Source organism: Pongo abelii, chromosome 1 (genome assembly GCF_028885655.2).
Source record: "Pongo abelii isolate AG06213 chromosome 1, NHGRI_mPonAbe1-v2.0_pri, whole genome shotgun sequence".
Taxonomy (NCBI): Eukaryota; Metazoa; Chordata; class Mammalia; order Primates; family Hominidae; genus Pongo; species Pongo abelii.
This window is the reverse complement of record NC_071985.2, coordinates 117,617,947-117,644,590: the sequence shown is the minus strand read 5'-3', so window position 1 is coordinate 117,644,590 and position 26,644 is coordinate 117,617,947. Positions and strand designations below refer to the sequence as shown.

Here is a 26,644-nt window from a genome sequence, read left to right as displayed (position 1 = left end):
AGACAATTCAAACAACTGAGTCGAACTACCACTCGACCCACCAATCCCATTGCTGGGTAAATACCTAAAGGAAAATAAATCATTCTACCAAAAGGGTACATGTTCACTGCAGCACTATTCACAACGGCAAAGGTATGGAATCAACCCAGGTGCCCATCAATGGTAGATTGGATAAAGAAAATGTGGTACATATACACCATGGAATACTATGCAGCCATAAAAAAGAACAAAATCTTGCCCCTTGCAGCAACATGAATGCAGCTGGAGGCCATTATCCTAAGCAAACTATCACAGGAACAGAACATCAAATACCGCATGTTCTCACTTATAAGTAGGAGCTGAATATTGGGTACACATGGACATAAAGATGGGAATGATAGATCCTGGGGACTATTAGAGGGGCACAGGGGTTGAAAAACAAACTATTGGGTACTATATTCATTACTTGGGTGACAGGTTCAGTCATACCCCCAATCTCGGCATCACTCAATATGCCTTTGTAACAAACCTGCCCATGTACCCCGATTCTAAAATGAAAGTTGAAAAAGAAAAAAAAAGTCATTCACTGTGTTGCAATGTTTTCAAAGCTCTCACTTCCATCATCTTATTGGCTTCTCAAAACAACCTGGTTAGGTAAGCAAGGACTATTATTTCTGTTTTACAAATGGAGGTCTGAGAGGCAAGATGGCTGCGGGCAGGATGCCCTGGCCTGCAGCCCCAATTCCCATCCCACACTTCTATTTGACCACCCCACAGAAGCGAGCTGAATGCAGGGTGGCAGCAACAACACCATATTCAGTTCCTTCATGGAATGTCTCCTGGTGGACCACCTTGCTGCAGAACATGCCCATTGCCTCCCATTGCTACTGCCACAATTGCTACATGATGCCATTTGCAGCCTACATCATGAAGTCACAGCCTACAGACCAGTTTCCCCCAAAATCCTTATCCATCCTATGCTCCAGCCACCTGGGAATTCACCATGATCTGACTGTGCCCTGCTCTTTTCCATTTTGTGTTTTTGCAGGTTTTCATATTAGTCTCTCATTATAGATTTCAAGTCGACAAACCTTTTTCATCCTCTCTAGAACATGCCCTGCACAAGGCAGAATTCTCAGTCAGTGTGCATTGGATGAGTAGATAAGACAGAGAAAATCAAATCAGTTCCAGGCTTGCTGGCTGTCATCACCCATCTTTGCTTAGAGATATATGCTGGAAACAGGTCTCAGCAAACATTCACAAAGCAACTACATAGCTGCGCTCTCCAAAGCCAAGCACATGAGGATGGTTGCTTCATGCCCCGAGAAACCCTGGAATATAGGAAAGAGGGAGGCTCCTGAGGAGGTGGGAGGCTCACTGGACAGGGGCGCAGAGGTTTGAGGAGGCCAGAGTTGCTCCCCACTGTAAATGAAACTGTCTGCTCCCTCAGGCAACAATCCTTATCCTTCTGAAATAATGAGCTTTTCAGGAAAATGTGCTTATTTGAACAACATTTCATTCTTAGGCTATCAGAATCCCAGAGCTCATGGCAATAACAACCTGAAGCTGCCCTAGCAGCTTCAACTTTAGGCCTCTTCTCAGCCAGCCTCTGTTTTGTATGTGTGGGCCCGTGGCTCAGCCCAGCTCCAAATGAACATTGCTTGCTGGAGCTGAAGGGAAAAGCAGAAGAAATTCTACAAGAGGAAAGGTTCCCTGGGCATGCTGGATCCAGTTCCAAATCTGGCTCTAATACTCTGCATGCCATAAGGCCACCTGTGGCTTCCAAGGATACTTTATCCTTCTTATGGTCTGACCCTCAAAAAATAGCTGCTGAATGTAATTAATTAATTTACAGCCACATTTTAAATTCCAAGATGGTTACTGTAGAGCCTTCTCCTTCCCACAGGAGCAGGTGTGACAAACGTACGACCTACTTCCCAAATCCCTCGTGCTTTCCGAGTCCTATTGCCTTTGATTTGAAAAATAGAAAACACTTTGAAATTACATTTTCATCATGTATAGCCGGGCTTTGGGATGCCAGTGATCTCTGTGACATGCTACCACAAGTACTTTCCCTGGGACACCTTCTTTTTTAAAAAATTAAAAAGTATTTAAAATTATTTATTAATATCTTACTGATATATGATAGTTGTACATATTTTGGGGGTACATATGCTATTTCAATGCATGTATACAATGTGTAAGGATCAAATCAGTGTCATTGAGATATCCATCACCTCAAACATTTATCTTTGTGTTGGGAAGTTACAATTCTTCTCATCTAGCTACTTTGAAATATATAAAAATTATTATTAAATATAGTTTCCCTACTGTTCTATAGAATACAAGAATTTCTTCCTTCTATTTAACTGTACTTTTGTACCCATTAAGCAGCTTCTCTTTCTCTCCCCAATCCCATACACTGTGCGGCCTCCAGTAACCATCAGTCTACCCTCGGCCTCCATGAGATCCATTTCTTCAGTTCCCACTTGAGTGAGATCATGTGATATCTGTTCTTCCTGTGCTTGGCTTGTTTCACTTAACATAATGGCCTCTAGTTCCATCCATGCTGCTACAAATGACAGGATTTCATTCTTTTTATGGCTGAGTAATATTCCATTGTGTATACGTACCACATTTTCTTCATCCATCCATCTGCGGATGGACACTTAGGTTGACTTCATATGTTGGCTATTGTGAAAAGTGCTGCAATAAACATGGGAGTGCAGATGTCTCTTTGATTTACTGATTTCCTTTCTTTTGGATATATACCCAGCGGTGGGAATACTGGATGATAGCTCTATATTTATTTTTTGAGGAACTGCCATACTGTTCTCCATAGTGGCTGTACTACTTTATATTCCCACCAATAGTGTACAAGGCTTCCCCTTTCTCCAAATCCTCGCCAGCATTTGTTATTCTTTCTCTCTTTGATAATAGTCATTCTAGCTGGGGTAAGATCTGGAATATGTTCCCAGGCAATTCCATCACTCTTTTCTTAGGTTTCAGAGTCTTCTTTTAAGCTAGAAATATCATTTTAGTTAACATAAAAATGAGAGAGAGCCTCCTAATGGCCTACTGGGATAAACTCATTTAAAAATGGCTCCCCCCTTTTAGGGACTGGATGTGGTCATCAATTTTAATGGCTTTCTAGCAGCAGATGGTTTTACATAATCTGCTAATGACCATTTTTTTTATCTAAAATTTTTTATGTCCCTACATTTATGCCCCTTCACTCTCCCTTCCAGTATCCCCTGAATGCATATAATAATGCAAATATCTAGAATATTGAATGCAACTTAGTTTTTGGGAAGGGCAAGTGTTTCAGATTTAGGATGTTTTCACATTTTGTAATGTTTGCATTACACTGGTCGAGCATTCCTAATCTGAAAATCCAAAATCTGAAATTATCCAATGAGCATTTCCTTTGAGAGTCAGGATAGTGCTCAAAAGGTTTTGGATGTGGGGGAATTTTGGATTTTGGATTTTCAGATCAGGGATGCTTGATCTGTAATAACAATAGCCAATATTTACTGAGGGCTCACCACAAAAGAGATACTATGCTTAAATATGTTCATATTTCACAGCTGAAGAATCTGAGACACCAAGAAATTAAATAATTTATGTAAGATTGCATAGCTAGTGAGGCGAAAAATTGGAACTGAACCTAGGGGAGCCTACTCCAAAGTGAACCCCCTGAACCCCTATGCTTTCGTTTTAGCAGTAACTCTGAAGAACAATAATGCTCTTAGCTAGAAATTGGTTCATTTTGCAATTTATAAATGGCAGTAGAGTCATTTTTCTTCTTCCTTGAGAAAAGTACTTGAGATGTCTAGAATTGATGATTTCTGGTTTTTCCTCTGAAAGTACAGGGCTGGGAGCCAGAAATCCAGGCCTGCCAACTATGGCTTTAGGTAAGTCTTCCTACTCTTCAGTTTTGTTAGCTGCAATATGGAAATGATTGTCTATTCCAACTTCTTATAAAAATGCTCTGGAGAAATTGTCTCAACAATGTAAGCTACAACACCTCTCTGGTATACAGCTACCATGGATGTCAGGTACAAGTGACAACCAAGTAAAAAAATATGATCAGCGTGAGTCAGAGTTTTTAACAAGCCAAGCCACCCCCTTGGTGTTCGGCACTGGAATGCTTTCCTTATACATAACATCCAGCCACAATCAGAGCCAGGCTTGGAGACTCTGAGTTCCACAGGGAGAGACAGCTGCAGTCAAGCTGCGATCCTGGAGAGCCGAGTGGTTCCTGTGTGTGTGGGCAACCCCTTCTTGGAGAAAACCTGTTAATATCCTCTGCTCACAGACATGACTTCATGCACCAAGCACACAGTCTCTCCAGTTTTCCAAGGGCTGAGGGGCTTGCTCCCTACTCTGTAACTCTAGAAAGAAGATCCCTGGGGTGTCTGCCCACTCCAGAGAGGGACTGTAACAGGAAGTCAGATGGGCAGGTTGCTGGAATTTGGAAGACACGGGGGCTTCTCCCAAGAGTGCCCTGAAAGAGACTAGCGTGGACAAGGTCTAGGCAACACGGAGCAACCCAAGCCCTCCTCTGCCAGCTTCACTCCTGCCAGGTCCTCTCTTCTACCCTTAGCAACCAGTGGACACAGAGACTTTGGAAGGACCTCCAGGCCTTGGCCTGGATGCAGAGGGCCCTGAGAAGAGACACAGGTGGCAGTCAGTCTGACTATCCTCTCTCCCTGTCCTCATTTCCTACAGCTGGATCCTCCTGCCCTGCCCTGGGATTGACCACACCTCTGGCTTGGAGGTTATGTCCGATCTTTATCACAGGAAGGAAACTCGCTCCATCCCCAAGGAAAGAGAACCAAGGATGCCAGAAAGGAAAGCTTCCCCCAGAAGATGGGACAATTTCCCTTACAAAGTCTGGCAGTCATCTACCCCGAAGCAGGGACCTAGACAGTGTGTCTTCCTGGGGTTCCTCTCAGAGAGGAGAGTCAAGGCTGGAAGGGCTTATTTCTTTAAGAACCATTTGAATGTGCCATGCCTGTTTAGGACACTCTTTAACAAAGGGGTGATAAGAGCTTAATGGGCTGATTTATCTGGAACCTATTCTGAAAAGGAAATACCCAGATCAGTGAATGGTGCCCTGTGACAATGGAGTGGGATTTTCCAAACATTGGGCCTGCTTGTTTCCTAAAGTGCTATCACCTCACACTGTATGTTGTGCAAATCCATAAACAGTATCCTAGTGTATTTTTCTTCTTGTTTTATTGCTGGAGAGCAGGTATCTTATGTGGAAAATTATTTACTGAGGAAAAAATGTCAATTTCTACAAACATGTCTATTGCTCTTTCTATTTATATTATAAGACATACTTGAAGGGGAAAAAAGGTACCTGACTTCACAAGGACTTCTTGTTGCCGCTATCCAGAGAGGCAGCACTGGGAGACAGAGCAAGTACGGACCTGGCTGTCGGCAAACCTGGGTTCCAGGCCGAGCCCTACCAGGAGGAGCTGGGAAGCCCTGGCTGACTGCCAGCCCCAGATGCTTATCCTCGGCCTGTAGTTTCCTTATTCTGCATGGTGCTAAGTTTCTATGATGACCCACTTCTCTGAACTTTGAGCATGGATCGTGAGTGCCTTTACCACCAACCACTCTGCGCTGCCTTAGGGAAGGGAGGTGTGGTGGATGAGGAACGAAGGGTGGGTAAACCCATATCATGCCCTGTGACACCAAGAGCAAGCAGGAGGATTCAGGCCCTGCTGTGGCCTGCTGTTTTCGCTGCCCAGAATCCACTTCTTTTTCTCTATTAGGTAAAGGGAACTCCTCCATTCTCAGCCCATGTGGTTTGAGAGGGCTGACTCACCTCCAGCTCCACGGTGGGCATGAAGCCCAGGCATATGCCCACAAGCAGCTGTCCACAATGATAAGTTCGAGGATGGGCACAAGGTCCAACATTGCCAAGGAGAGTTAGGCCTGGGACGTTAGATGGACCTGTGGGAATGAAAAAAGCATGTTCTACTTCTGGAGTCACTCTGGAAGTGGAGCCTAGAGCCACTGACAGCCGTTTTATCACATGGAGAAGAAACCTGCCTAAGAATGGAGCCAAAAGAAAGCAGGGCCAAGAGATGGCTCCAGGCTGGACTCTGGTCACATCATCTGAGTCCCTGAGACCAGTATTAACCCTTGACCTTTCAAGTATGTGAGTCAATAAAGGTCTGTATTGCTTCAGTCAATTTGAATAGGTGTCTGTGATTTGCAATACGAAGAGTCCTGATAGACATGTCCATAAAGATATGACATAATAAAGAATTCCTCATATCTCAGGCAGTGTGCGTATTGTTTGGTTTAGATTAGAAACAAAATCAGGAATGTGTGTGTAGAGCCAGTTCAGCCTCTGGCTCAACACAGGAATCTCCTGAATGAAACACACAATTCTGATTCTTGCCACGATAGTGGTTAAATATGACATGAAGGAGAGCTCACTTTCATCTATGGAAGTCTATTCAACCTTTTGATGTATCTAATCATAAAGGTTTTTATGTGGAACTGACACCTAGAGCTGTGAAATGGTTATCAGCCTTTTGTTTCTAGAGAAACACAGACTGAGGCTGCTCCCAGGGAGGTCTTCCATCTGTAGCACCACGCAATGGCCCCTCCCTCTGATGGAGCAGGGGCCCCTTACTTAGACCTGTAACTCAGGTTTCCATCAGAAAGTCATGAATTATTACTGAGAGGCTTGACTCTGCCTCTCACTCATCTCTTTTGCCATTTTAATTTCTTCTGTCCCTGAGTTTGATTAGGCAGGCTTAAAAATGTTTAATAATGTTTCTTATCTTTCTGTTTCTTTCTTCTTAATTCCTTCTGCAATCACTGTGGGTTATACCCTAATTTGTCAGGCCTGATTATATCAATAATCTGCCTTTTTTTTTCTGTCCTGGGATTCCCCTTTCATTCTACTTCTGCCATAATAATCTCTTTAAAATGCAGTGCAGATCATACCCTAACCCCGGCCCCAAATCATCCTTCTACTGTTTACCAACTTAACCATGACATTCAAAGGCCTCTATACTTGTCCCCTCTCCCTCCCCAACATTCCAAATCCTACTGCCCACTATGCCCCAGTCCTCAGACTCCAAGAGAGCCCCTGGCCCTGCCCAGCTTGCTAATCCCTCCCCACAGCCATTCTTTGTGCATGCCTTCCCCTCAGCCTTTCCAGTCCCCATTTTTCCTCTTCTCCATTGATTACAGCCTGGTCTTTAAAACCTAACTTAAATCCTTCTTTCCTTACCAGTTTAGAATGACCTCTAATGCACCCACTGCAAATACCACTTAGCTGGCATCTAGTCACTTGCTAATTTTTATTGTAATTTAAATTGTGAAGTCTATGAGTCTTTTCATTTATATTAAAAGTTACATGGGGGCAGTTACAGAATTCTTATACATTTTTGTGTGATGGCAGAGCCCAGGACTGTGAATGCTGGCCAATGGATTATATTTAGGTTATACTGATAGGTTGTATTTTTTTGTCTCAAATGCCCTTGTCCTGTGCATACTTCCTGGAAACCATGTGGATAGAAAGGAGCATTTCAGTTTTGTGTCTACAGCAGATTCCTCTGCTTTTTCCTTGTCACAAAATCCTAATCTTGTCAAAGTGTCACAGGTCCTGTGGGGGGCCCAGGCCCCTCCCCAGGCCCCTCCCCAGGCCCAGGGGAGGGTATGAGGGTGTGAATATCAATTAGTCAGAGATCCAATCATAGCAATTCGCTTCTTGGCCATGATTGGTTTAGGCATGAATACAGAATGCAATTTTGACTAATAAGCTGCCAGGGGAAATGTGTTGGGAGATTGTGAAAAAGGTTTACTCATTCAAAAAAGGGACCATATGAAGCGAAATTTGCTTTGTTCTCTTTTGGATGTTGCTGTAGGAGAATATGATGCCTGAAGCCACTGCAGCTATCTTTTAAGGGGAGATGTCTAAGGACACTGAGGACAGCAGAGAGGGGGAAAGAACCTGGGCCCTTGATGACTTTGTTCAGCTCTGAACGAATTCTGGAAAGTCCCTATCTCCAGACTTCTTTTACTATATTTCATCACTGTTGAGATGATTTATTTTTTGGTATATTTTAACAATGCTGAAATTAGAATGCATCTTTTACGGTATGTCATAGCTAAACTGGTAGCATTTTTTCCTTTCTTAGTGGAACCTAAAATAATTGAGTGTTTTACAAAGAGCCACATCTAAGATTTCCTGAAATGTGGAATGTCCTTATTGTTATCCATCTTTAGTAGGTTTTCTGCTACTCTCCTCTAAAAGTATCCTAACTGACAAAGCTCTTTTCCTCGCAGGAGGATGCTGTGTGGGAAGAGTGTTTGTAACAAGAGGCAGCACAGCTGCAGGCAGGCCCTTCGGGAGGATGTCCCTGCTCTGAGTAGGGCCTGCTCTCTCTCTCTCCTGGAAGAGACTCTACTCTTCTTGTGATTTAGAGCAAATGACCTGTGCAGGATGCTCCTCCTCCCCGCCATAGAGGTCACCACAGCAACTGAAGCTTACTCTATGGCTGGTGCAGATCCTAAAACAGCCAGTATATGGGGGTGCCACCTCTAATGACAATTGTCTTGGGCTTTTTGAAATCTCGAGTCTTAGTCCACTTAGCTGGGGAATGAGAAAGGCCACAGGAAATGCTAGAAGTAGGTCAACTAATCCCCGGGCAACAATGCTCAGCCCCTACTAAGAGCACTGCCTTGGGGGTGGAGGCTGCACCCCACCCCACACTCCTCACCCCTTCTTACTGTGGCAGGGGCAGAGCTATTGCCCCTTCCCGCTGGAGCCTCTTCCCAGGGGCAGCCCTCTCATCTCCTCTCCCTCCATCCCTCCTTTCCCTCATTCGTCTCTCTCCTCCCCTCCTCTCTGCAGTTCCTAGTCATGGAGAGACTGAGATTAGCACCTTCAAACTGTATTTTAGTTATGTTTTTTCCTAGACAATTTAAAATATAAGATCACAAAATAAAATCCTACAGGGGTCCTGTGTCACCCCAGATGGACTAGTGAATGACACACTTGTGGTGTACCCACTTTACTCCATGGGCAATAGGGAGTTTTCTCATTCCTTGAAATAAATTTTAGCTGCATTTCCTTGAGACTTCTTTCCTTGAAACAAAGCACAACAGGCTGCTCTTACCGGCCACAGACTCCCTTGATTTTGGAGAGCTGAGGAACAGACCGTGTGAGGGCAAGGGGATGGGGTTGCAACAGCCTCTCTACCTGTCTCCAGCAGACAACTCGGAGGGCTACATCAGTGCACAGGGGCTCAGGGGTGGCTCCTTTCAGCCTCTTTCCCTGCCTCTCTGCCCTCCCCCTCCCACCAAAGTTCAAGTGCAGCTTCTACTCTAAGCCTTTGCACAGCCCCATCTACTCTGAGCTGGAGCTTAGGAAGCTGGAGTCACTCACCCACATAGAAATACTCTGGGGACTTGTCCTCTGATGGTAACTCCTTTATGGCACCTCCGAACCGAAACCATAGTCCAAAAGCAATGACGGCCGATCCAGCCAGCTGGAAGGCAAATGACACTGTGTTTACAGTGGAAGGGGAAAGAGCATGCACAGATCCGAGAGCAGGCTTTAGGCACAGGATGCTGACGAGGTCACCCCTTTAGAAATCACTTAGACCACCCTTCCCATTTTATAGGGGAGAAAATGAAGGCTCAGAGAGGTGAAGTGATGTGCACAAAGCCCCTCAGGCCCCTGATGTGACATTGGACTGGGTTTTTCTGATTCTGAAAGCAGGGTTTTTCCATGATGCCAGGCTGCCCTGTGGTTATGGGGCACACACAGCACAGCCAGGGAGGTGTCTCAAAAGCAATGTTCCAATAACATTCCCTCTGGAAGGCATCTGCCCCCTGCCTTTTTGTCCCTTGCTGGGCACGTCGGATCTCTTCACCCACACCACAACGAGAGGTGACTACCTCTCAGCTGCCAGGTCACCAAGAGCAAGATGAACTCCAAGACCTGGGGGAAACCCACTTTTCTAAATGGGAAGAAAATATAGCAACCTCAACCTCAGAACCCACCCACACCTCATGAGTGCACAGTCCCCAAATAGAAAGTGGTTTTAGGGGCATCTGTAACCCTCTCCCCCCATCCTATATGGTCACTGCCCTGACTGGGGATGGTTTTGCTGGTAGGGAGATAGCCTAGTCTTTTTTTTTTTTTTTTTTTTTTTTTTGGTTGCTATTTTGAGTTTCCATGGAAAGTGAGAAAGGAAAAAATAATTTTCTGAAAAAGCGTGGTCTGTGTGCCGTGTGGCTCATGGAGAGGCTGAGTGGCTGGCGCAGGCAGTGGCTGGGCAGGCTGGCAGCTGGTAGAGTCATCACCCGGCTTCCTTTTCTTCCCTACTCTGAAGGCTTTTGTGAGGCTCAGCATGGAAGTTGGAAGCCCTTTCTGCCATCTCAGGACTGTCACTGCTGCGTGCCAGCAGGCTCTAACCACGGTGTTTTCTCTCTACAAACACCACTCTCGAATTTCACTGTATCAATCCATCAACTGATATTTACTGGGCACCTTCTGGGCCCAGAGCACCATGGGAAAGTAAGCAGAGATATAAAAATAGCCTCCTAATTCTGCTGGCCCATCTAGTTGCTGTTGGGCTGCCCTAGCCTACCACTAAATGAACAATTTAGAGGCTTCCCCTGCCCAAAGAGAGCAGAGCACACACAGATGCTGGGAACAGGAGCATGGAGGATGGAAATCAGAGGAGCAGAGGTCTAAAAGGAAAAATCGCACCAGAGACAGCATAGTCCTTTTTATACAGGAGACTTCTATCTTGCCAGGCAGCTTATAAAGGACCTGGAACTAGCCTTCTGGACGATTTGGCTGGATTTCTATGAGGACTTTATCCCTCTTCTCCTTCTATCTCCCAAGGCCAATCCCCTTTGTGGCCAGCTTCTTCAGAAAAGAGGTGTGACTTCAGTGAGGAGGAGTCAGAGGGGCAGAATTCTACTAGCTGGACTCTCCCTTGTGGAGTAACTAAAAGTTTCCAGTACTTAGAGGAAAGCACTAATTGGATAATGTGAGGGGCAGCTAAAGGAACCGGGATCAATCAGCTTTTGAAAGACGTCTGCATTAAAAAAAGGGTGGCATGGCATGGAAACATTGAAAGGAGTCTTGCTAAAACATTATCTATGGAGGGCAGGATTCCAGGTGACTTTTTTCCTTCTCAGTATATTTTCTAAGTTCTCTGCATTAAGCGTGTATTTCTTTTGTAACTTTAAAAATATATTTTTAAAGTGTTACACGGTAGTTTCTATGTGCAATCCAGAAAAAGTGGGGAGAGTCTTCTTGGGCCATGCTTTAACTTGGGAGGACACCAGCTTTGAGGTCCTTGCTGTTCCTGTGTAGGAAAGAGAGCAATGCCCTTGGTCAATCACCTAGGTTCCTCCTAGGAGCATTTGGAGGCTGCCTGGGACAAGTCTGCCCAGCAAAGCCTCACAGGCAACCCTGCATGCCCTCATCTCTGTGGCCACTCAATGGAAAGACAGTTTCCAAATACAAAGCAAGACCTATTGACAGAGGCATCAGGCCAAAGCCAGCAGCCACCGAGCAGACTGTGGAGGAGGTGACTGGTCCCAGGGACACCCCACCACGAGGCCACATTTTTGGAATCTCTGTACACAAACTCTAATTTATAGCTGTCTGGGATTATCCTCCCAGACAGAATACATTTGTCCAGTTCTGGCACAGATGTGTTTGATGCACAATGGAAAATTAAAAGAGAGGTTGCAATTTAAAGCCACTGGGCAATGGGAAAAAATCTGCGCTTGCTCATCCATGCCCCTAACCCCAAACCACATGGGTTTCCTCCTGGGTCAAGGAAACTGTGGCTTAGCTGAATGTCATCACTGTGTGGAAGGGAATCCTCCCAGCAGGCTGCTGCCGGCTGTGTCAGGGATGCTGTGGGTAAGGACCTGGCCAGGACTGATGCTGCTTGTGACAAGAGACAGGGTGATCACTGCTTTGGAAAGTGGCATCGGCACAGACCACACAGCACTTTGGTCCTTTTTAACTCACCATTCCTGTAAGATTCATGGAATGCTCTGTGTTCACTGAGCTTTGGTTGGTCTATCACACACTAGAAATTGCTTGAAAAAAATTCACACCAGTTCCAGTCCAGTCAGGAACAAAGTGAGCATGTCAGTGTCACTAAGTTCTCAACATTCCCTGTATTCCATAGAGCTGGAGGAAATGGTCTCCCCAAAGACCTGAAGGAAGTCTTCAAACTCTCTAATCCTAAATTTTAACCCAATGAGGCCAAAACTGCCTCATGCCCACATTCTCTCTTCTCCCTTTAATCTCAACCCATCTTTTGCATTCAGACATAACATTGCACCTCAGCCAATGTTAAAACAAATAAGAAATGGGAGGCTACCATTTTTTTTTAACCTTTCCTTCTTCTGCCCCCAGCCACATCTCCCTTCCCTGTCTTTCTTCCTTGCATGTTTATTAAGAATAAACTACGGTCCAGGCCAGGTACTGTGTGCTCAGTGTCAGGGAAACGATGATGAAAAAGGCATGGTTCATAGTCTAATGTGGTAGATAGTCACATAAAGTACTAAGTGCACTATAATGCAGGAAGTGTGCTGCAGAGGAACAGCGTGCACACTGCCAAGGGATTGGAGCAAACTGTAGCCACTGGCATGCAGGAAGAATCATTAAATTTTGATTTACATCTTGAAGAATGAGTGAGAAGTCACTGGGCAAGGAAGGACTGGCAGCAGAGGCGAATTCCAGGCAGAAATGGCAGTACAGAGGTTCATTTCCTTACCTCGATGCGGTGTTTGTTAAGGAGAGTCTGGGGGAGGTCGGAGGTTGGGGCTTGAGAGGGTGTGGGACAGACTATGACTCGGCTTCTACTTTGCTTGCTACCATCTTGGAAAGCCCATAGCAAGGTCTGTCTGAGGGGAGGAGGGACAGCAGCCCACACTTTGATGGAAACCATCAGGAGCATGAATGTCACCTGGAGGTCAGACATAGCAAGGAGCCAAAGGGAAAGGCTTGAGTGGCTGAGGACCGGAGACAGGACACCAGGGGAGTGGACGTGGAGAGCTATGAGAACTACGAAGTCACTGTACTCATTGAAGAACTTTGCTGAGGGCTGCCCTGCTTCCAGGACCAGCGCCAATCCCCGTGCCTTTGGAACAATTACAACTAGAAACGTTGTTGTTTTTCCGGAAATGGATTTTTTCATACAGAAGCAAAAGTTGGACTTTGATGTGAATCCTTTAAAATACACTTATTGAGCAACTATTAGGAGTCAGAAGCCAAGGTTTCAGAGATGAGGAAAGTCCAGTCCTTCTTCTGGGGCTCAAGGAGACACTAATCCCCACTGGGTGGCCCAGGAGGGAATCCAATCCTGCAGGTGGGAAGTCAATCCAGAGGCAGCCCACCAGAATGCATGTGAGAAATTGCCAGAAAGCACCATTTTTTTGAGTCCTCCCTCCCTTTTTTTTTTTTTGACAAGGTCTCACTGTGTCACCTAGGCTGGAGTACAGTGGTGCCATCACAGCTCACTGCAGCGTCAACTTCCTGGGCTCTAGTGATCCACCACCTCAGCCCTCCAAGTAGCTGGGAATACAGGCACACACCATCACACCAGCTAATTTTTGTATTTTTTGTAGAGATGGGGTTTCACCATGTTGCCTAAGCTAGTCTCGAACTCCTGGACTCAAGTGATCTGCCCACCTCAGCCTCTCAAAGTACTAGGATTACAGGTATGAGCCACCATGCCCAGCCTCATCATTCATTTTCTGAGTACCGGTTGTATGTGAGGTACTCAGAGAATGTGATAAAATAGTATTTAAGGGCAAGAGTGTACCAACCGTTAAAAAGAGGACAAGAAAAATACTTAAAAAAAAAAGAGATAAGAATGCAGGGAAAGGAATAGATAGTGACAATAATTCCAAGTCATTAAATAGGGGATCATGACATATGGTTATAGTATGTATTGTCATGGGTAAGTTCTTTCAGTAGCTAACCATATTCCAGAGAGTTTGGAGGACATGAAATTGCAAATTGTAAGCATATGTCTTTAGTGAAAACAATGTGTGTTCTAAAACTCAAGAAACAGAAGAAGGGCTGAAAACTTGATTAGAAAGCATTTAAAGCAAAGTGGATGGACAAAAAGTTTTCTTTAATGATGGCTATCTGCCAAAAACAAGTCATCGTGCATGAAGAAGAGCTTGCTAATAGATTTCAATTTTATTTTACTGTACTTACTTCCATTTTCCTGGGATTGCTGATGAGATGTCCTATCTTGAGGACATATTTTTTCATTTTAAAAAAAGACAGGTTTCACAAATTGCAAACATGGTTCCTAGGCAGGCGCTGCGGTTGGAGTGGGGTGGTGCTGAGATGCAAGAATGCAGAGATCATTCCCCATTCTGGCCTCCCCAGTTTGCCCAGCTGTCTTCCTTTTCCTGGAGGTTAGCCAACCAGATCACCAAGAGCAAATACCTGCTATCCACTTTCTAGTGACTAAGTCCAGCAAAAAAGCCCCCTTTTGGGGTAAAAAGCATCATTTAGGGAAGTTCTAGACAGCATGTGCACTTATACCTAAGTGGGAACCACAGGTCCTGGCCCTCAGATGCTCCAGCTACAGTTTCAGATCCTTCCTGCCCCTGTGGAGGTCTCTGTTCTTGCTGTTCCCTCCTCCCCCTCCCCCTAGCTGACACCCATTCACAGCTCTAACATTAATTCCTCAGGGAAGCCTACCATGACCTAGATAGGTACCTTCTTTTATATCTCACATAATGTTTTCTACTTAAATATGTCCATATTTTGTAAATTAAGGCCTAAGCTCTGTGAGGGCAGGGACAGGGTCTATATTGCTGTTTCCCAAACATAATACCGTCTGCCCTGCAGAGTGGGCTCCCAATAGACATTTGCTAAATGAGTGAATGGAGGACCTTCACAAAGATGCTATAGACTGAATTGTATCCCTCCAACCTGCAAAATTCATAGGTTGAGGCCTAATCTCCAGTGTGAGGATATGTGGGGTTGGGGCTTTGGGAGGTAACTAGGTTTAAATGAGGTCATGAGGGTGGATCCATCATGAGGGACTAGTGCCCTTATAAGAAGAGACACCAGAGAGCTTGCTTTCTGTCTGTCCACCATATGAGGACATGGCAAGAAGGTAGCTGTCCACAAGCCCTCACCAGGGAGCCCTCACCAGAATCCAACCTGACCTCCAACTTCTAGCACCTGCCCTCTGACTTCTAGTCTCCAGAACTGTGAAAAATAAATTTCTGCTTCAGCCACCTCATTCTGTGGTATTATTTTTTTAAAATGTCAGCTTGAGCTGATTAAGACAGGCTGACAGGAGCAATTGTGAAAAACCTCCTTCACAAGCCTCCAAGGGAATACTTCACAAAGTGCTATTTTCAAACTCATCTGCACCTGGGGACACTGCAGATACCTTGGAAGGCACTGTGTGAACACACTGTTGCATATGCTCAGCAAAACACATGCCCCAGAAACAGAAAACAAAACTAGAGCACATAGTATCAGTTCTGTTCTGTGTTTTCCTAAGCCTGCAGGAATGTGTGTTGTGCACCATCCACGGATACAAAGAATAAATCTACACAAAGTAAACCTACACAATGTATACATGCCTTCCACTGGCAGGGGCATATGAACACAATACAATTATAGCACCACACACACACACACACACACACACACACACACACACACACGTGCATGCTGCACTTACATGAAAGAATGAACAAAATCAATTCTGTATTCTTGCTTCTCCAGGGTGAATACCAACTCATTTGCAATTCGCTTCTTTGGGATGAAGTCACAAAATCGGAAATGATGCTTCAACCCTAGAATTTTCATTAAATGCTTTTAAGCTAATACTTGCTCTTGGTGGCAATTCTCATCCCCGTTGGAATCACATAATGAGCACTTATGATTCTTGATCTGATTGTAAACCCCATTATGATACCATAAGGGTAATGGAGTCTCACCCTCTTAGCAGGCAAAAGTCAGAAGCACATTTGCTCTGGAAGATGATCTGAATTTTCTCAAAGAGGAAAGCCAGCTCCCAAGATTTTGATTCTGTTACGCAGTAAAAGCAAGGCAAGTATTCAGATGGCATTTCTTCAAAATCAAGGATTTTATCAGAAAAAAAAACAAGAATTGAATGCCATACGACATCCATGTCAAATGGTCTCTGAGGGACCTCGCTACCTTGGCCTTCATCAGGACCAGGTGAGTGGGAACTGAGAGGCAGGACTGTGGCAGCATGTGGAGATGAGAAGGCTGTGTTAGTCTGGAAATGCATGGCAGCTCCTTTAGTTACCAGTGTTTCTGATCTCCCCATTATTTTCCTCATACCATTTCCTAAGAAAAAGCTCACAGTAAGAAAGACTTCCTTCAGGTAAGAGTATATTTTATAATCAACCAATGCTTAATTCTCTGCACTGATGGAAGGGTGCTGCGATTCAGGCCACAATAAAATCAGGAGTGTTCCATTCATCTCTGCAAAGAACACTGGGCTATACATTTGTGCCAGATGCACCTTCAGTTTGTTTAAATTGTTATAAAGTTAACTTGCATGGGTCAACCAACATTGCTGGGGGCAGTTTAGAAGTGCTGGAGAAATATGAGCTCAGGGGAAGGAAACTAACTTGGGATGAAAAGCTTGCTGCAAATGATAGAGCAGATAATTTACATATAGACAGTGGAAAGTGTGTTGTTTATTCAGCGATTATACATAATGTCTTTTCTCTTAAAAATATAGGGAGGAGAAGGAGATTAAGGAACATCAAGAATTAGGAGAAAGACGATGGCTGTGTAGTTTTCTTGCTTTTTATTTCTTTGAGACAGGGTCTTACTCTGTTGCCCAGGCTGGAGTGCAGTGGCCTGATCACAGCTCACTGCAGTCTTGACCTCCCAGGCTCAAGCGATCCTCCCACCTCCTCCTCCCGCTACAGGCATGTGCAACCATACCCAGATAATTTTTTCTATTTTTTTGTAGAGATGGGGCCTTACTTTGTTGTCCAGACTGGTCTTGAACTCCCAGGCACAAGTGATCCTCTTGCCTCAGCCTCCCAAAGTGCTGGGATTACAGGTGTGAGCCACCATGCCCAGCCTATGTAGTCTCCTTTATACAGCAAAATGAATGTCATAGACTACTGGCTAAGGATTCCAGGGAGCAGATGGCTTTCTTAAATGAAGATCAAATATGTACAGAACTAAAATCCAGTCTACCAAGTCACAGAAGTGAACTGAACTCAATGTCTGCCTTACTTACCTCATCAAGGGGATAAGCCCAGAGAGGAAAAAAGTGGTCTTTTCTAGGTTCAGTGGACCTCCTCCTTGGAACACCCAGCTGGCTCTCATCCTAGGTCTTCCCTCTGCATATATAATCACTTATCCTGGAGGCCTCAATGACTACTGTGACATCTCATCCATACAGAGCTTTACATAAGCAAAGACAACACATTAAACAATATTTATTTATAGTGGTTGGGACAACTACTTTGGAGCAGATAAACAATTCTTAATTATTGATCAATCAGTAATGACCTTCATCCAGTTTTAGTTGTTACAGCATGACAGTGGTTAAAAAAAATTTCAAATGGAACTAAGGCTAGATTAGAAAAGCCAAAACAATTTGTTTAGAAAGAAGTTAGCATGGGTGGAATCTAGCAGAAATTGTGAAAGTCTAGCTTGGTGCTCTATAGAGATTTTTCTTAAAAGCCATTTTACCAGGACCTATTTGAGGTCAGGAAGGTGCAGCACTGGTCTGTTTACAGAAGGTTAGATAGACTCTGGCATGAGCAGGGAGACAAAGTCGGCTTCCTGGATGAGTGACAGCAGCTTCCAATGCACCCCTGGCACTGCTCAGCCTTGCTCTGCCACCCCTGTTAATAAGCTGACTCTTTCCCAATCACCATTATGATGTGGAGGACAGAGCTTGGTACACATCCTGGAATATCTGCCAACTGTTCTTCTAGAAATTCACCTCTTCTGGGTGTTCAGAATACATAATGATGCCCTTAGGGTAATAAACACATGCGTGCATACAGTACATAGGTGTAAAGGAGTTGTAGTGGATAAAAATGGGGTTTCTAGGCATTTGGGTTTGAATCAGACTCTGGCACTTACTGGTCCTATAATCTTGGGCAAGCCACTTAACCTCTCTAACCCCAGCTTCCTCATCTGCAAAGTGAAGGTAATAATAGTGCCTCCTGAAGAGACTAAATGAGTTCATGTTACACACTGAGAACAGTGAGTGCCTCACACTTTGTGCTATTATGTTGGTAGACTTGCTAATGTTACCTTCAAACCGAAAGCTTAATCTTCAAGATAGGAAACATCGCTCCCATGGTTCCAATAATGTGGTTTGCTGTAGCCGTCCTCTACTAATTTTTATTTTAGATCCACACTCCCTTTTTCCATGACAGCTGGAATTCCTTTCGGTTTTCTAAATCTTCTATACTAGAAAGTCAGTGGCCTTTTGTGGAAACTATGTCTCCTCTCTTTAATGTATTTAAGACTCCATAAGAGAAAAATATGAATAGATGTATTTATGGGTGAAAGAATAACTATATTTAGGCTAGGGCTGTCAAGAAGACCTTTCCCAATGATGTAAATGTCCTATATCTGTGCTGTCCAGCATTGTGGCCACTAGGCACCTATGGCTATGGAGCTCTGAAATGTAGCTAGTAGGACTGAGAAAATGAAGGTTACATTTCATTTAGTTTTAATTAATTTAAATAGCTACATGTGATCAGTAGCATAGTCCCCACATTGGACAGTACAGGTCTAGAATTCACAAGCTTGTCAGAGTTTCAATCTTCCTCTCCGATAGTCTGTAGACTTGGAGTGGTTATGAGTACAGACTCTGGGGACACACATAGAGACACAGCTCTGCCACTGGCCAGCTCTGAGACCTGGGCAAGTCTCTTCAATGCTTCAGACCTCTGTTTTCTCATATGTAAACTGGGGATGATAACTGCTACTATTTCATAGGGTTGTTGTGAGGATTAAATTAGTTAATAAATGTGCTTAGGAAAGCAGCTGGCACATAGTGTACATTTATATAGTGCTTACTATTCTTCAAGTTTTTGCTCCTGAAATTAATTTTTTAAATTGTCTCTTGATATATACCCTTTCTCAATTTCCATGTTACTTTTCCTCTGCCTGAAACTGATCAGCAGTGTTCCCAACCTCTCTCCTGCTTCTTCTCCCATATGCCTTAGTATTTTTAGGCATCTCTTTGTACCTGTTTCTGGAATGCATCAAGACTAAATCTGACGCTGAATATAATCTCCCTGATCACAGGCTTCAGATTTTCCAAGTTAGTAGCATTTCTTATACCTTATATTCTACATGTTCCAATAAATTAAAACAATGAAAAGAGCATGGGGTTTAAAGTCAGAAGACCTGGGACATACCACCTACTGTGCCTGACTTTCAGCTTTCACAACTGTAAAATGGAAATAATTACACTATTTCATGAGATTGTTGTGATTCATGATCAGGTGGGATAATGCATATGAAAGCACTTTGTAAACTGAAACATCGTATGGATGTTAATCAGCATTGTTATTTTTGTTCCCAATCAAATTCAAAGGGGATGAAAAAGGCAGGCCAAGGTAACCCGAGGTAATTCATCTGTAAGATGTGCTCCCAGCCCATCTGGTATTTCCATCTTACTGGCAGCATTCTCTCTTTAATTCCTTAGCAACCATGACATGATTTGTTTCAGTGCTCAGTATAGCATCACTTGTTTTAAGGGAGCAGCTTCGCGATATTAACTGTCAAGGTTGGGGGATAGAGGTTACGTTCTCTTTTGTCACACATGGTTGGAGACCCAAAGACACTTCATGGCTGATGTTCTAGAACAACATGGTGAAATTCAATGAACAATGGACAGGTGGCCTCCCGATAATTCCAGAAAGCATCAAGTATTAGCGTAAAAAAGAGACTTAATAAAGGTAAAGTGGTAACTGAAATTAAAAGAACTGCCAAAAACAAGCCAAGTGAGTAAGCCAAGAAGCAGGGCACACCCTGCTTCAGTCAGAAACAGTGTCACTGCTGAATCTCTGACCTCTTCAGGCCACATCTAAAACAGGGGTTCTTAAAGCATGTTCCCAGACCAGCAACACGAGCATCACCTGGGAGCTTGTTAGAAATGCAGACCCACTGAATCCGAATAGAGCCTGAATAAGCTCCCTATGTGATCTGTACGCACGTTAAAGTTTGAGAGGCACTGATCACCAAAGGTTTTCCCGTTGCTTTTCCTTGGCCTCCACTTAGTAGCACAGAAGTGGGAAAGGAAATAAACAGATCCTGCTCCAGGGTCAGTGCACACAACTCCCTTAGCTGGAGCCATGCTTAACTCTATTAGGTGCTGAGGGATTGGGAGAAAGGGGATGCCAAAAGGACACAGTCCCTGCCCTCAAGGAGCAAAGACTAAACAGGGAATAAATTCTAATCAAAGGCAAAATGGAGGCTAAATAAAGGCATGAGTGCCTCAAGATCAAGGGCTGTGTCTTAATCATCTTTGAATTCCCAGCACTTGGCAGGGAACGGTAGAGGAAGTGATCTCTCCTTTTGACTCCATGCCCTTGATAAACTCCAAGCCTCTTGCCACCTTGCTTGCTTAGCTGGATGTAAAATACCTGCCTGCTTTGTTGTGCCTTTATGAACTTCTTGGATTATAGATTCTACTTTCCCATTTGTACTTCTAGTATTTAAAAACAACTATTACTAATATGTTATTATTTACTGTATGCATGAACCACACTTATAACCTTACATATATTAACTCATTTTATCTGCACAAAGTTCATAGATATTAGTAGTTTATTATGTCCATTATACCGATGAGAAAATGGAGGCTCAAAGAGGTTAAACAACTTGCCCAAAGTCCCCTAGGTAGTAAAGAGTGGAGGTAGGAATAAAGTCAGGCAGTGTGATGTCAGTATCCACTGCCCAGGTTTTGGATTCCTGGATTTGAACTGCCACACTGCATAGGTCTGTCCAAGGTCTACCGGAACCCTGGGACCATAGCTGTGACTTCTTCAGACTGTCCTCTCTGGTAAGCTCTCTGTTCCTCCTAGCAATTCTAGGTCCACACTAGGGGACACTGGCCCCTGTTACTCTCCTTCCGCCTTGACAAAAATCAGAAATGAAGATTCTCCTCCAGCGAGGCTGAGAACATTCCTATCTGCCTTATGGGCTGGTCTCCAAAGAATACTTTCTTTAGGTATTTTTTCCTAAACCAATGTCTCTGACAGGTGATTGCTCTGAAGTTACTGTTTGAAATAAGTTTGGGAAAGAGTGGAAGGTGACCTCTATAAGATTCATGTGAGTCAAACTTCTTTGACTCCCAAGCCTGCAAGACACTGTCTTTGTTAAATGTACCTGTTAGGCATCCCCAAGTGAAAACCCAAAGCTGTATTAATAATGGTGAGAAGGAAAGGAGGGCAACTTCAGACTTGCCATATATGGAATCTGCTTTTCAACAATGAACAGCTCTGCTTCCTGTGGGTCAGTAACGCTGAGCAGCTAGTGCAGCACAATGATAGGAAAACGCTGACCATACAACAATAAACCAAGGAATAAACAGCGCCCAGGTTTTCCTTTAAGCCAACATATGCGGCTTGGTGGGGGTGTAGTGTTTTATTTATATTGCTATGCAATGTAGGAAAAAAATAAAGGTGATTTCAATGAAAGGCACAGGAATATGCTGTGCTATCTGATCGCAGGTCTGAATATAGACATGACAGATGTTGGGAGGGGTTTCACATTTGACATCAACCACGATAAGAGAAATTAACGTAGTGGGGTTAATGGCTAGGCTTTACTTTGTTTTTAAAAATTCAGTGGTGAGTACAGTCAGCGGCCCTGGGCCAGGGAATACTGTGCTGGCTCTGGCAGGGTCTGATTGTATATTTATGAAACCAGGAGCACAGCCTAGGGAAACTTAAAGCAAGCTGCCAGAGGAGACTGCAAATTTATCTGTTAAATCGCAGATCACCAAACAGACCCTGCCCCGCCTCTATGCTTACCTCTGGCGAGGTTCTGACTGGAAGGAAGTGCTGTCACCCAGGGAACCCTGTAACTCCGAGGGGCAGGCATGTGAGCTTCTAAGGGTGTGTGTAAATTTATACTTTAGTCACAGCTAAAGTCTGGCCTTCTAGGAAAACTATCCCCCACCCCTTTCCCAAACTTCTCACAAAGCCCTCCAACCACAAAAAAAACAACTTCAGAAACTTGAGTGGGGCTTTTCTGGAATCAGGTTCCCTCAGTTACAGTGAAGGAAGATATCTAGATACTTTATCCCACACCTTCCCTTAAGTCATGAGGTGCCTGTTTCAGTTGTCTCTTTGCTCTAGCTGCTGCCTCCACCCCCACCCCCATGAAAGTGGGGGAGAGGAAGGTCCTTCATGTCCTACTGCATGCCTTCTATATGCTAAGCACTATTCTAGCACTGGGGATACAGCTATGAGCAAATCAGAAAAAACAAAATTCCTGCTCTCAGAGTGTTTTAAGTTCTAGTGGGGAAAATCCACAAGCACAAATTGACAAGATAAGGTGTAGTTATCCTCAAATGAAGACAAATTGCAAGTCACTGGGCAAACTTATATACTATTCCCCACCAAGAAAGGAATCAGGAGAAAGAGAGCTAACATTTATTGAATGCTTCCTATGTGCCGATAACAAAAATAATAATTAACATTTTTGAGCATTTACTATGTCCTAGGCTCATAGGAAGTTGAGGTCACATACTTTATATATTCCCTCTTAATCCTCTCAATATTTCTGTTACTCCAATTGTACAGATGAGAAAACAAGCCTAGAAGTAACAATAACTTGCTCAAGTACACCCTGTTTGTGCAGGCACGCCCTGCTTGGGATCTCTGCACTCCAGACTGATGGCTTCCACAGTCAGATGGTGGCGCACACTCCCCCTTGCTCTGCTCCTCTGCTGGTGGATGGTGCGTCACCCCCTCGCTTTGCCCAGCTCCATTCTACCAGTCCTTCCAGGTTTAGCTTAAATAGCTCCTTCTTAAGGAGAACTTTTCTGGCTCCTCATCATGACTGTGATCCTTTCTCCAAACTCCTTACTTAGATCACATATAGAGAAGGTCAGATCTAACCTCACTGGTTAACACATTGAGGCACTCAAAACTGCACTGCTCCTACTTCCTTTCCTTACTGTGCTTATGGTCAACAGTGTGAAACTTGTCACTTGATTCCACACTGTCTTATTTTTGTGTTGTTCCATATCCACTGGTCTCGTTTCCTCAATGAGATGAGCAGTTTAGGGAACTGTGTTTATATTTATAAATTATTATTTGTTTAATCATTGTTTAACAGAATGGGTCTCAAATTTGAGCATGGATCAGAATTATGTGAATGGCTTGTTAAATTAGATTGCTGGGTCCTTCCCCCAGAGTTTCTGATTCAGCAAGTCTGGGATGAGCTGAGAAATTTGTTTGTTTGTTTGTTTGTTTTTGAGATGGAGTTTCGCTCTTGCTGCCCAGGCTGGAGTGCAATGTGGCACCATCTCAGCTCACTGCAACCTCTGCCTCCCAGGTTCAAGAGATTCTTCTGCTTCAGCCTCACAAGTAGCTGGGATTACAGGCACCCACCGCCATGCCCGGCTAATTTTTGTACTTTAGTAGAGATGAGGTTTCATCATGTTGGCCAGGCTGGTCTTGAACTCCTGACCTCAGGTGATCCGCCTGCCTTGGCCTCCTATAGTGCTGGGATTACAGGCATGAGCCACCGTGCCCAGCCTGAGAATGTGTATTTCTGACAAATTCCCAGGATATGCTGATGCTGCTGGCCCAGGAACCACTTTTGAGAACCACTGGTTAATTGAATGTACCACAGTGCTTAAGAGAAGGTGGGCGGCCGGGCGCGGTGGCTTACGTCTGTAATCTCAGCACTTTGGGAGGCTGAGGTGGGCAGATCACGAGGTCAGAAGATCGAGACCATCCTGGCTAACACGGTAAAACCCCGTCTGTACTAAAGATACAAAAAAATTAGCCGGGCGTGGTGGAAGGTGCTTGTAGTCCCAGCTATTTGGGAGGCTGAGGCAGGAGAATGGTGTGAATCTGGGAGGTGGAGCTTGCAGTGAGCGAAGATCTGGCCACTGCACTCCAGCCTGGGCCACAGAGTGAGACTCCGTCTCAAAAAAATAAATAAATAAAAAAGAGAAGGTAGGCTGAGTTCGAGTACCATCCCTGCCACTCACTAGCTGTGTGATCTTAGGTGACTTAACCAATTTGAGCCTCTGTTTCCTCATCTGTGAAAAATGGGGATAATAATAGTATATGTACATCAGGACTCTTGTGAGGATTACGTGTAATAATGAATGTAATATGCTTAGCACTGTCCCTGACGCATTGAAAACATTCAATGAATCCTTCCAACTATCACTGGAAAGGCTGGTACAATATCAGGCACTAAATAAGCACTGAACCCAGCTTAAGAATTCCTCCTCAGGCTTAAAACTTCTTTTGAATTCATAAGCAGTGAGAATGAAGGTTGTCACTGCGGCGTGACATCTGTAATTAACAGCTTCTGAAATTAAGCCAGATTCCTAAAAAATACAACATAAAGGGTCTTCAGAAAGGCCTCTCCCTATAGTATGCTTGATGTAAATCCCCATGTGTACAAAGGCCGTGTGTATCTTTAAAGTTCAGGGGATGTCGGGGAGGTACCTCCTTCACACCTTCCACTGCTGAAGGATACTGAAGAGCTTGGAGTTGCTGAAGTCACCCAGGCATCTGGGCTAATGGATTGACAGACAAAAGAGGAGCCCATCATTCAATAATTAATTAGTTGCAATCATGGGAAGACAACTTCCCCCAGAGCAGATAGGACAGCCACCTCCTCCAGCCTGGTAGTTTCAAAGCACCCAGGCCCTGGCTGCTCTCAAACCTCTTTATCCAATGTTTTCCCTCAGGGTCTAGCTGAGCAATTACACTGGCTGACATTCTCTTAAGAAAGCCCAAGAGGAAATGTGCAGAAAAGACAATTTTCAGACCTTGTCTCACAGTCCTCCAGGGCCTGGGACAGGGTATCCAGGGATGTAGGTTTGGTCTAGCTGTAACCCTGTCTCGATAATATAGGAGACAAGGGTCAAGATCCTATCTCTCTGTGACCCATGAATCCTGGGAATGCTGTCAGTTCAATCAAACCCTGCAAAGTTGAATGAGATCATCTCTGGGAGAATTAGTATTTAGCAGAGGCTGCGGCTGGGGGTTGTGGAGAGATGCTGCTGCCCTTTAGAAGCCCTTCCATTCCCCATCCCCTTCTCAGAAGAGAACCCATCACCTCCTTTCACCCAGGGGTACCCTTATCCTGATGCCCAGAAAAAGGACGACCCCCCCCCCCACCACAATTTTCACTTCTATCTCCAATTTCCTAAACAAAACCATCACAGCCAGGTACACTGTCCACACACTCGAATGGAGCACCACTCCAGGCAGCCCCAGGGCAGGGGTTTCTCTCCCAACACCTTGGCCAGGCCCTGGTTCCAGCTGGTAGGCAGAGTGAAAAGGGGGTGTGTGCACGGGAGGCTGGAGGGGAACAGGGACCGCCAGGGCCCCAAGTCCTCCGGAGGTGAGGAGAGGCTGGGTCCCCGCACCTGGGGTCACCAGCTGGGAGATAAAAACCAAGGCAGGTGGGGGTTCCTTCCAGGAAAGAGCCACACAGTGTCTCTCCCCTTCTCACCATTTCTCATTGATCAACCTTCTGCCTTCCCGTTCTCTCCCTTCCATCCCTCCCCTCCCTCTTTGTTTGCCTTCTCCTCGCCTCCGCGTTTGAGCACCCTGCCCTCCCCACAAGCGCGACTCGGACGCCGCAGTCAGCAGCCCGGGGACCCCGGCCCCGCGTCCGCCACCCGGCCCCCTGCCCTGCCCGGCCCTCCCGGCTCCTGGTCTCACCCAGAAGAGCAGGTTGAAGCCAAGCAGCAGGTACTTGATGCACCGCAGGCCCCCGCGGAAGCGCCCCATGCTGCGGCCCGGCGGCGGGATCCCCAGTCCCCAGGCCCGCGCTGCGAGCGCGGGGAGCGGCAGGCTCCGGCGGGGAGGGGGCGGAGCGGGGAGGACCGGGGCGGGGCCTCCGGGGGGCGGGGCGGGGCGCGGCGGGGAGGGGCGCGTGGACCCCAAGCGGCGTGGCTGGCGACGGGTGGGGGTGCCAGGGGGTGGAGATCGAGCGGCCCGAGGGAGCACGTTCGCTCTTCTCCCGGACCCAGGGACCACCTTCCTTCCCTCCGGTGGGCGCACCGCCGCCAGCGGATATCCGAGCACCTGCAGGGTGGGAGCGCCCACCGGGGACTGGGGACCCATTTAATCAGCGCCCTGTGCGGAGACCGGTTTGAGGCCCGGGCTATGCTTGAGGGATAAGCACTTGGTCTCGTGGCTATGGAAATCTAGGAAGGTGACCTCGGGTAGAAGAGCTAAGTGGGGTCCGAGGTTGCTCCGAAGCTGGCAGGACCCGTCGCGGGGCACCCGGCTGAGTGTCCAGGGCTGAGGCTCCGTGGCGGGGAGCAAGCGCACAGGCCGCTTCTAGGGGACCCTCCCTCCGGCCCCTCCCCCCTCCTCGGGGGACTCTTACCTTAATAGGCAAGAACTGGGAGAGGGTGCGGGAGGCGGCGCC

At 45.5% G+C, this 26,644-nt stretch overlaps 1 protein-coding gene across 4 annotated transcripts in view; it reads right to left on the bottom strand.

The window, feature by feature from the left end:
- The window catches only part of TSPAN2 (tetraspanin 2), a 43,042-nt gene extending 16,900 nt beyond the window's left edge, over window positions 1-26,142 (bottom strand). Inside the window, exons 1-3 of one of the 4 annotated variants that reach the window (XM_063728111.1) lie at window positions 25,930-26,142; window positions 12,774-12,965; window positions 9,404-9,506 (exon numbers count right to left, since the gene is read on the bottom strand). In XM_063728111.1, coding sequence (XP_063584181.1) covers window positions 9,404-9,506; window positions 12,774-12,965; window positions 25,930-25,998 — 364 coding nt within the window. In that variant the 5' untranslated portion in view covers window positions 25,999-26,142. The remainder of the gene's footprint in view (window positions 1-9,403; window positions 9,507-12,773; window positions 12,966-25,929) is intronic. The other 3 variants (XM_063728110.1, XM_024239157.3, XM_024239165.3) reach the window with 3 other exon arrangements.
- Window positions 26,143-26,644: the final 502 nt, after the last annotated feature.